At 37.0% G+C, this 10,797-nt stretch overlaps 1 protein-coding gene across 2 annotated transcripts; it reads left to right on the top strand.

Moving 5' to 3' along the window:
• Positions 1 to 139: 139 nt before the first annotated feature.
• SMNDC1 (survival motor neuron domain containing 1) lies at positions 140 to 10,797 on the top strand. Of its 2 annotated transcripts, XM_026069583.1 has the most exons (6): positions 140 to 289; positions 4,390 to 4,532; positions 6,540 to 6,701; positions 7,808 to 7,961; positions 8,511 to 8,650; positions 8,756 to 8,847. In XM_026069583.1, the coding sequence occupies exons 1-5, from the start codon at positions 170 to 172 to the stop codon at positions 8,616 to 8,618; spliced, it is 687 nt and encodes a 228-aa protein (XP_025925368.1). In that variant the 5' UTR covers positions 140 to 169; the 3' UTR covers positions 8,619 to 8,650; positions 8,756 to 8,847. The 2 variants fall into 2 exon arrangements, with proteins under 2 accessions (XP_025925368.1, XP_025925367.1); XM_026069582.1 differs by lacking the exon at positions 8,511 to 8,650 and having other exon boundaries at positions 147 to 289; positions 8,756 to 10,797.

Here is a 10,797-nt window from a genome sequence, read left to right on the forward strand (position 1 = left end):
GGTTGGCGCAGGGGCCGGGGCTGGGTGGCAGTGCGGCGCTCGGGCTTGGCGAGCTGCCTTTTTCGTGCTCCTTGGGCTCGCCCGGGCTGCCGGTTTCCTTTCAGTGGCACCGCGAGACCGGATCAGAAACGCGCGAGCCTGTGCTGATGTGCGTTTCTGTTTCTTGCAGATGTCGGAGGACCTCGCCAAGCAGTTAGCTAGCTACAAAGCTCAGCTTCAGCAAGTGGAGGCTGCCTTATCTGGGAATGCRGAAAATGAAGACTTACTAAAACTGAAGAAGGACTTACAGGTGAGAATTTAAGAGCATGAGTAGCTGAAACATCTAGGTCTTTAGGGATTGCTTTCCTGGATGCTTGCATTGCAATAAAAATAAATACCTGATTGGATTATTACTTTCTCTTCACATAATTTGATAGGGTTGTTAAAAAGCAAAATTTGGGCTATTTTAAGTCTGTTTTCTAGGATTCGCAAAAAGATGTGCTATCATTTGTAGCAAACCTTTCTGCTTAAAACTTTTGACAAAGGTTGAATATAGCTAATAACTTTTCTCTTTAGAACATTGCTAAAACTGAAAATCTGTCTAAAAGATAGTAAGACAAGAAAAAATACTGGTGGGAACAAATGTGTTGCTTAGCTTCCAGGGAGTAAGAAAGTGATGAAAGATATGCCAGTGCTGTTTGGTTGCTGTCTGTCTTTCTCTCTTTTTTTCTAAACTTTCCTTAGAATGGTCTCTCTCAGCTTTAACTGCTAACCTTTGGCTGATATGGTATAATATCACAATAAATCAGAAATATGGAAAACTAAATTTTAGAAATTGATGGATAAAATACTCAAAATTATATATTGTTTAAATGATGTCATTATTTTTGTCACTTTTGCTATGTTGAAGCCTAATGGTTGGGCTTAACATTATGCCTTTCTACTTATTTTTGAGTTGTCAAATTCATTCAGTCCAGAATCTATTTATTTGTTACATGCATTTACAATGATATAAGCTTTGGGGTGTAATTCTGTATTCCTCCTACATCTAAGCCTTGATTGTGTTAAGATTTTTATATGAGAAAGGAGAATCAGACTTATCCTTCTTTTGGTATCTGCAGATTTTAAACATTTGAACTTACCACAYTGTCAGAGCTAAAACCCATTTCTGGTCCTTAGGATATTGTTCAGTGACAGGAAGACTGCCAGGCTAATTATAAGGTGATATGTGGTCTTTTTTTATTTTTATATATATTATAGACATATTGGCATATAAGAAAACAGCAGTACGGTTAAAATTTGGCACGTGAGTGCAAAAATGATGCTTCATTTCTATTGTGGATTGCTTTAGGTATCAGAATTAGAAATATATAAAACCACCCAGTACAAAATTCAGTAACCATTTCCATTCTGCATGGAAATAACAGCAATAAAAATGATACTTCAGCCAAAATGCAAGTAGTGCTTCAAATCAGTAATCTTTAGAATTCCTTTTAAATTGTAAAGGATTTGTGCCCGCAGGGCACCTTATAGATCATCTTAATGTCCTTTGTTGTACACTGTTAAAAGCATGTGTATATTTTTATATTTTTAAAATGCACAGCAAAACCCATATGGGATGATATTTCCGATACGAACACGACCTCGGCTTTGATATGCAGAGTTCATTGATGTGAAAGGACAACTTGCAAACTTTTTATAAAAGCTTTCTGCACAGAATGGGGAAGATGTTTACACTTTCGTCCCCAAAAGGTTTGCTTTCTGTATGTTCCACCTTGAAAATGACAGATAATGTTTTGCAAACTTAATGTATGCCAACCAACCTATTGTAAAAATGTTTCCAGTTCTTTAGTGTCCAAATAAATAGTTTTTGTCCACTCAAAAAGTGTTAATATGTAATTGAAACTTTTTTTTATATGTCAGAAATAAGTGATGCACTAGAGATGCATTTAGTATACTCAGCTTATTCCTGAGTAACAAGATTAAAATAAGTATTACAAGAAAGTTTTACAAATACTTAGCTTTTCTTCTTTTGTTTCACTGAAACACTTCTAGGACAGTGTCCGTGCAGCCCAGGGCCAAACTTAACTTTTGTATGAACTCGAGTTGATCTTAGCTGTCATCTTCTTTAACTGGAGATGATATGTGTGGGTACTGCATTCCAGAATGCAGAGCTCTGTCTGGGTGTGAAAAGTCCAGTTAGCGAGGAAGAATCTTGACAAGCTCAAACTGGTATTCTCTGCGGGTTGCACCTCCATGTCACAGGGACGTGGCAGCAAGTCATACTGTATAACTCAGTTGGCTGTATTGAACTTTCTTGATAGCCTAACTCATGTTCAGAAATTTCCTTCACTAAGCCACTCGGCTTCCCTTAAAGACTTCTTTAGGATTACCTTGTGAATTGCAATAAAATTAACGTTTCTATCTTTTATATATGCTTAGCATTATGATATGTGGATATCAAATGAAGATTTTTACCAGAAGTTTGCTGTTTATAGCTTGCTGCTTAATGACTTTATCAAAGTCAAAGAACTCCTGGTAGACTTGTCTGAAACTAGTCATGTTGAATTCTGTAATAAACCATTTATGAAGGAGGCAAGAATAAGTCAACAGTTTCATGTTACAGTGGTAGTCTGCGTAACTGAAACACTCACTTGCAGGTAGCTGTTGTCTGGTTTACTGTATTTGACCAGCTGAGATAGATACCTATTTCAAACTGATGTACCTTGGATTTGCAGAATATTACTGTCTTATGGTGAGGAATTGTTTGGAATTTCAGATCTGGGAGGGAAAATTAGGCTAATGCTGTATATTCTGAAGAGCTCCCTCAAACTAGATAACTTTGCTATCAAAATTCTGGTTCACCTGTAATATTACAGATGACAGAGATCAAAGTCTGTGGTTCCCATACCTACTGTGCAGCCACTGGCAGCTCCTCTAGAACAAAGTACGTGCAGAACTTTTGTTACAAAGGTGTTGATAAATTCAGATGTTAACTACTGCAAGAGAAACAAATTGTTAGGCYGCTTGTCCCAGTTGTATAGTCTATCAAATAAAAACGCATGTAAGCGTACATTGTATTAGCTTGCTGTCTGAGAACTGCTTGCGATCCTTTAGGTTCTTGAGGAATGAAGAACTACCACCTTATTTTCTTGAACTTGTCTTGGCTTTATAAGCCCTTAGCTGAACTAAGAGGTGAGGCTGTGAGGAAAGTTCAGGCTCCACTGACCTACAGTTGAATATTGGTTGTCTGTAGTTGTCCTTTAATTTAAATATTGATCTTTAGTTCTGGGAGTAATGATGGTTAATACTGAGATACTGAAGTGCTGAAGAATTTTTCTTCTTGGAGAACTGCAGAGTTACCTTGCCTTATACAGAAAGTTCAAATGTCCTTTTAGGTACTGGCTCTTACATCTTTTGCCTTTTTTCAGTAGTCAAAATCAGTGGTGTTGATTGGAAGATAGGAATATAACACTGACAGAAATTTTGCAGAGGGCTTTTTGCATGTTCCTGTCTGTGAATGAATAATGTTCAATAGAACTGGAAAAAACTGTTCAGCATTTAAAAAAAAAAAAAGGCATTTTTTATTTTCTCATTTGTCTTGTTGGATTAGCAAGGGAAGGCCTGACCTGAAATTCTGAGGCCAGGGGATTCAGGCAAAAACAAGCACTTAAATCGGAATGACTAAGGAAATCGGTTTCTTTAGTACGCTTTCTAGAGAAGAGCGCTTTACTGAGTGGCAGGCTTGGAAGAGGAAGGCATTCCACCACCCTATCTCTAGGTGCTTCAGTTCAGCCAGCGCATGCTTTTTGAGTAAACTGAAAAATGTTTCATTGCTTAGACACTCCAATTATACTTGCTCTTATTGTGTGATTTGTAGGTTACTATACATAAATATTGCCAGCCAGTCCCAAATGGGAAGGGATGGAGGAAACTGCTGGCTAGACAGAGAATGAAAGCGTTATGTGCTCTCACCTTTTGTCTCCCTCAGAGCACTGTACCACTGATTGCTTGCTCTGCCGCTTCTTGTATGCTTTCTGGTCAGTAACGAAGCAGCACATGCCATGTCGCATCATTGATTCCCTGCCTTCCCTCCGTCCCCCCACGACCRTCTAGGTGTGTCTTTGTGCTGTGGATAAACAATTCATCTAGAAAGATTTTCTATAGAAATAATGAACAACTTTAAAGAATTTTGTTGGGGTACAGGTAACGTCACTGCAATACAGTGAACAGCATACATCTTTTTATCTACATCAGCAAGGAGCGAGTTTAGTTAAATGATTAAAAAGCTTAGTCTACTTTACATCAGCTGTGTATTTAGTACAGTAACTTCAAAAAACTTGGGGTAAAAAAACCAAACACCATAACAGTTTGAAAGACTATTCTTTGTGTTTTGTTTATCTTTTTTAGGAAGTCATAGAATTAACCAAAGATCTCCTTTCAACACAACCTTCAGAAACTCTTGCCAGTTCTGACAGTTCTGCTTCTGCTCTGCCCAGTCACTCCTGGAAGGTTGGGGATAGATGTATGGCGATATGGAGTGAAGATGGACAGTAAGTGTAGAAACCTTCTCTAACAGTTACATGAAATAGTGCAATGGTAAGAGACTTTCATTCAGCTTGAACTGCCCACTAGGGCAACTTGAAAGCAAAAGGAAATTGGGCAAGAAATACAATATTAGCTATCATTATATTCACTTTATTAAAGGTCAGTATTGTAGATAAAAACTAAAGAGATTTAAGGTCATTTTCTGGAAATGCCTTATTAGTCACTAACCTTATAAAACTAGGGTAACTTTGGTAAATTAACATTTGCTAATGTAATAAATAGCAGGCTTTCATGAATTGATCTGTTAGGGCAGTGTTTCTTAAAGGTTTCAGAACATATAATAATTCATCATTACATTCATATATTTTTAGTTGATCACTATCAAGAAAAATGCCTGCAGCATCTCAGTTTGTGACACTAATGGGAAGTTAGCTTCTAATTGGAAAATTTTTTTTTTTGGCTGTGAATTAGCTGGCTATCTAATGTAACTATGAAATGAATCAACCTTTTGGATTTAGTCTTAATTGCATTAATCTGTGGAAGTTGTGAGAACCACAGGAGTTTATTCTGACTTCATAATCTTTGAAATAAACACTCCAAAACTATTTTCCATACTGCAGAATTTATAAATATCCCAGCTTATTTTTTTTTAATTACACTGTTCATATTCGGTTAATACCTCATTCATTACCGCTTGCAGAAAAGCTTTATTGTTCAAGAACATGGTTCTACTAACACAGTAGTAACCATGTAGAAATTTTGACATAACTGTTGATGCCTTAGTAGAAAACAAAGCTGAAGGTGGAACAGTTTTTCTGCCACTGATTATTAATAAGTAAAATGCTTTTGTGTAAGAATTTCAAAAGTAAATCATACTATTTTAAGTCACCATTGGGTCATTCTTCTTGCTCTGATCACTGCGTTAGAGGATCAGAGTTTGGGAAAGAATATACTGGAGTGTCCACTGAAGTGTATCTAATTTTGGTAGGTCAGGCACGTGGTACTGGGATTTGATTGTATTGCTATCTTTTTGTTGGTAGTGGTTGGTTTTTGTTTTTGTTTTTTTCCTGCTTCAGCTGTAGCATTTCTAAAATGACCAGTGTTTCCTGAAGAGCTAGCCAGAAATTAATGCGTCATACCACATTCAAGTTGGACTTCTGTCTATTTTCATATGATGCAAAGCATTAACATCTAGCTCAATAAAGATATTGGCCACTTAAATTACACAAGAAACTAACTTACTAGATGTTAATTGGAATATCGTCTATAAAAAGCTCATTTTATTCCCCTACTTGCCTCGGAGGTAGAGCTTCGTCCTCCCAGTTCAAGACTCAAAATAACTAGAAAAAATTTTTTTTGGCAGCGAATGTCGTTTGTCTTTTTTTCCTTTTTCTCATTATGAGGTCAGTTTGGTTGACTAAAATGTTTCATATGCATAAATATGAAATGGACTGATTTTTGTTTTATTGAAATTTCAGGATTGTTATATTGAATCAGAAAATAAAATGTCTTATTTGTAAATGTTAAAAGGAGAATATTTTGAATGCTTCAGTTTGTTTTCCTAATTCTTTTTCATGTGGAGAAAAATGGAACCAAACCCTTCCTGTCACAAACAGACATTTACTAAAACCCCTCCCTGACTTCCCTGAAAGCTGCATTCTGTGAATGCAGTATCTTGTTGGGAGCATTTGTCAATCCCATGACCTGCCAGAACTAGAAACATAAACAGGATTTCTAATTAGATTGCTAAAGCATTAATCATTAGTCTTGATACTGTAAGGCCATTATTTCTTGATGATGAAGGCCAAATACAACAGGTTGCAGTCTTTGTACTTGTTTACTCTTGACCTTAAAACATAATCTCTTAATTTGATTTGTATATTGTCCCTAAAAACGGAGGCTGATATTTACAGTTTTTTTACTTAATGCCATTAGCTGGCTGTCAGTGTAGGTGTTGCAGGGCTGAGTATTAAACCTTTACTCACATGCTTACAGCCATGATATCTTTACAGGTGTTATGAAGCTGAAATTGAAGAAATAGATGAGGAGAATGGAACAGCTGCAGTCACATTTGCTGGATATGGCAATGCTGAAGTTACACCTCTGTTCAACCTCAAGCCTGTGGAAGAGGGAAGAAAAGCAAAAGAGGACAGTGGCAATAAACCCATGTCCAAGTAAGTGACACACAGCTATGTGTCTGAAAGCTTATTTTCTTTTTTTTTCCTTCACAACTATTAAAAAAAAATGGTTAATGAAATAGAATCTCTTTTTACAAATTAAGCATCTCTTTATTATCTTCAAATGTTTGCTTGAAAAAAAAAATCTTAAACCAATCTGGCATATAATGTTTGGTGGATTATTGTGGCAGGTATTTTGTTATGTATCCTGATAAGATAACATGATAGACTTTATTTTACTCAGATTATGCTCTCTCAAGTTATCAAATATGTAAGTAGTAGATTGTAGTACTACTTCATTGACAGCAGAAAGACTACAGATTTCAGCCCAGATCCGCTGTAGGCTGTTTGCAGTCTGTTTTCAGATCTACAATCTAGCTCATAACTCAGTATACTTACCAGTGTGAAGGACTTGTGCTTCTGCTTCCTCCATGTTAGGATAGCTTTTTTGACCCCCTCACTGGAGAGGTGTGCTTTCCTCAATATGTTCTTTCCTACTGTGTCTAACACAGAAAGGTATTTTTCAGGGCTGAAAGCTTCTGGAAAAAGATGCAGGTCTATGCCAAGTGCATAGATTGCCCCCTTAAAATTCCTTATCATTACTGTAGTAGTTTCTTTCCTCCTTCCCTTCCCTGTCTACTACTTGTTACTACAAGTCCTGCATGAAAGGTGTTCTCGAGCAGACTTCCTGAAAAGTTTGGGCTTCTTCCTTGAATGGGCTGCTTGCGTTTTCCAAACACTAAAAATTTCTGAAGTTTAGAATTGCTGATAGGTACATTCTCAGTTTCAGAAATGAATTACCTGCAAGCCCATATCTTGCTGCATTTGACATGGTCTTAATCAGTTCTATTATTATTACTATGCCCAGGTGTATAAAATAAGCAGTGTAATGCTTATGCACGGAAAGACTTTTTTTCCCTCCCCCCACCCCCCCCAAAATGGAGAATATTTACAAGCTTTGATTTATGTCACTTATGGAAAGCTATTGTACATGTCTCTGTCTTATAGGGATTTTTGTTTCTTACATGATTCTGTAAATTTTGAAACTACTTAATGAGAAGGAAGAAAGCACAAACATAAAATGACTCTTTTCCTTCTTCCAGAAAAGAAATGATAGCCCAGCAACGAGAGTATAAAAAGAAGAAAGCTTTGAAAAAAGCTCAGAGAATTAAAGAACTTGAACAGGAACGAGAGGACCAGAAAGTCAAGTGGCAACAGTTCAACAACAGAGCCTACTCTAAAAACAAAAAAGGCCAGGTTTGTGTGTTTTGTCAGTATGTGAATAATAGCAAGATACAGAATTCTGTCCAGTGATTTGGAGGAGAGGAAGAAGAGTTTTTTAAAAGTAACATGTTCACCTTCAAGATTTTGAAGTAGGCAGTTTGGTATTTTGTACACTTCAAAGGTCTAGTTTTGCACTGCATGACTTGGGAGTTGTGGGGGCTTTTTTTTTTTTTTTTTTTTTTTTTTTTTTGAGTCTGAGCTTGCACTTACCTTGGAGAATTGGGTCTGCTCTTGGAGCTGCAGGGTAGTGTTTGGTGGGGCTTAGATCCCGAAAACCTGTCTGGACCAACAGGCCCAGCTTTTTGCTGTGTTCATGATGTGGCAGACGCAACACTAAATAATTGCCCTGGAATAGTAAGCACATTGCAAAAAAGGTAGCAAAGACATTTTAAAGCATTACTTCATCATTTTATCACGAATTGAACAAGGTCTGCTGGAGATAGTGCTAAAACTTCAGTCGTCCTCTTGAACAGTTACCACAGATCGTTGTATGAGGAATGTGAATTTTATTCATTATCACAGATCACTTGGCCTAAGCAAAGTCCTGAGTGCTACAATCACAGCCAGTACTTGGGTGCCAGGAACTTCTCAATTCTATTGTCTCATCTGCTGATAATGTGCCACGGATAAGTTAGCCTTGCGAAAGCCTGCCTGTCTATAGAGTAAGATGTTGAGGATTTTGAAAGTTTTTTAAACATTAATATTTGCTAATTTTTAAAAGCAAGCTAGTAAKTAATTAGAAGTGTTGTCTTCTGTTTCATTTGCAGGTAAAGAGGAGCATTTTTGCTTCCCCCGAGAGCGTAACTGGCAAGGTTGGAGTTGGAACGTGTGGAATTGCAGACAAACCTATGACACAGTATCAGGATACCTCTAAATATAATGTCAGGCATTTGATGCCTCAGTAACAGGGGGGAAAAGCTGAAACTTCATCTCTGCAGGGCTTTACACTTATCTTTTTATCATTATATTTTTCTAAAAGTAAATTATTTGTTGGCACATAGTGAGTAGTCCATTTTGTCACCATCACTTTGGCTTCAGCTGATATGAGCCTTAAATCTCCGGCTATTGATTTGACTCCCCTAATTGTTAAACTCTTTTGTAGTTGCATTAGAATACATTCTGCAGGTAAATGCTTTCATGAACTGCTGTTACTCTGAAAGTGGTAGTTACCTGAAACTTTGATCTCCAGAATCTTCCATTCATACTGGTAGTGAAGTTTTTGGGTTTTTTTTCCCTCTTTCTTGCTCGCTCTCTCTCTCTCTCTCTCGCTCTCTCTCTCTCGCTCTTTTTAAGAAAAGTGGTGGTATAAAAATGGCACCTTAACAGCCTCTCTCTCGTTTCTGTAGTCATGGTCCTGTCTGCTCGCCTCAGTGACAAATTTAGCATTACAGAGCTGGTACTGCTCTGGGAGAGAGAGCTAGACTCCATCATAGCCTGTACATCAAATGGAATTGCTAAGGAAGTTCTAAATTACTSCCTTACAAATCCAGTGAAGATAGATTTGTACAGCTGTAAATGAGGGCAGAACAGGGCCAATAATCTTTATTACTAATGATGATTCATGTGCTAGAAACAATAAATCTGACTTTAATTCCAGTATGRATTTCCTGTGCTAGAAGTTAAAGAGAGGATATATCTTTTTTTATACTCATCAAACTTTAACAGGAGGTTATTGAAATGTAACCAGAAAACCATAGGACAAGGTATTTAGAGTCCAATTTCAAAGTAGAGAACTGTACTTAAAAAAAACAAAAAACCCCCCCAAGGATCAGAGAGTTGGGAAAGTTTAGACGATTATGCTTTGGACATGAGTCATCATCTCACCTCTTGTAGATCTTGAACTTGTAGGTTTGATGGTGTGGTCACAGACCTTGAACACACAGTAATGCCTTGTGTCTGGGCTTTCTCCATCCAGTAAAGTAGAACTGAAGCATGGCAGATACCAATGCCTAGATCCCACTTAGTTAGTCGTGAGTAAGTAAAGGTTAGTCTGAAGTTTCTGTCCTAAAATAATTGACTGGCCCTAGTGTTCATTGTAATTTCAGCTGTATTAAAGTGCTGCTGAGCCCCTTCAATTTTATTCAGAAAACCACGTGTAAAAGCTCTTGCATTTTTGTACTTTATATATGTGATTTGCTTTCCTTTGTTACTTGTCTCTCACTTACGGTAGTGGTGCCATCTCTGAATCCGTAATGTGTTTAAAAAAAGTTAATGGGTAGCCCTGTATACAGTGTAGATATTATTTTTGTAAAATCTAGGGCTGAGTTAATGGACAAGAGTACATCAGCTATATACCCCATTAAGTAATTGAAGAGTGTTTCTTGTCCATTAACCCTGACCATTATTTCCCTGTATATTATGTTAATGTAGCTCATTTTGTAATTTGTTAACTAGATCAGGTCACGTCAGCAATTGTTGATGCACTGATTGGTGGAAATATCCATCAGTTACCTGAGTCGYAACTCAAGCTAAAATTTGCAACTGGTAGTTTAGAATCCATACATAGAAAAAGGTTCTCCCTATTAATGGGAGAAGGTGATTTTTATGAATACAAAGTGTGTTAATTTCAGTTTTGTATGTTTAACTTTTATTAAATAAAGTGTTTAAAATCTCCTGGATATATTTGGCAAAGCAGAAGTGCACATGGCTTGGTACAGTAAATGATCAGTATAAGGGTAAATACAGAATTTTCTGATGTGATATAAGACAGATGGAAAATGCTGGGTATATAGAATGAGATACTCAAAATGAATCAGAAGTACTTCACAGTCATTGCAGGATTAAATAAATTTTGCCTAATTCCTGGGTC

The sequence above is a fragment of the Apteryx rowi genome, unplaced genomic scaffold (genome assembly GCF_003343035.1).
Source record: "Apteryx rowi isolate R43461 unplaced genomic scaffold, aptRow1 scaffold_3, whole genome shotgun sequence".
Classification (NCBI taxonomy): Eukaryota; Metazoa; Chordata; class Aves; order Apterygiformes; family Apterygidae; genus Apteryx; species Apteryx rowi.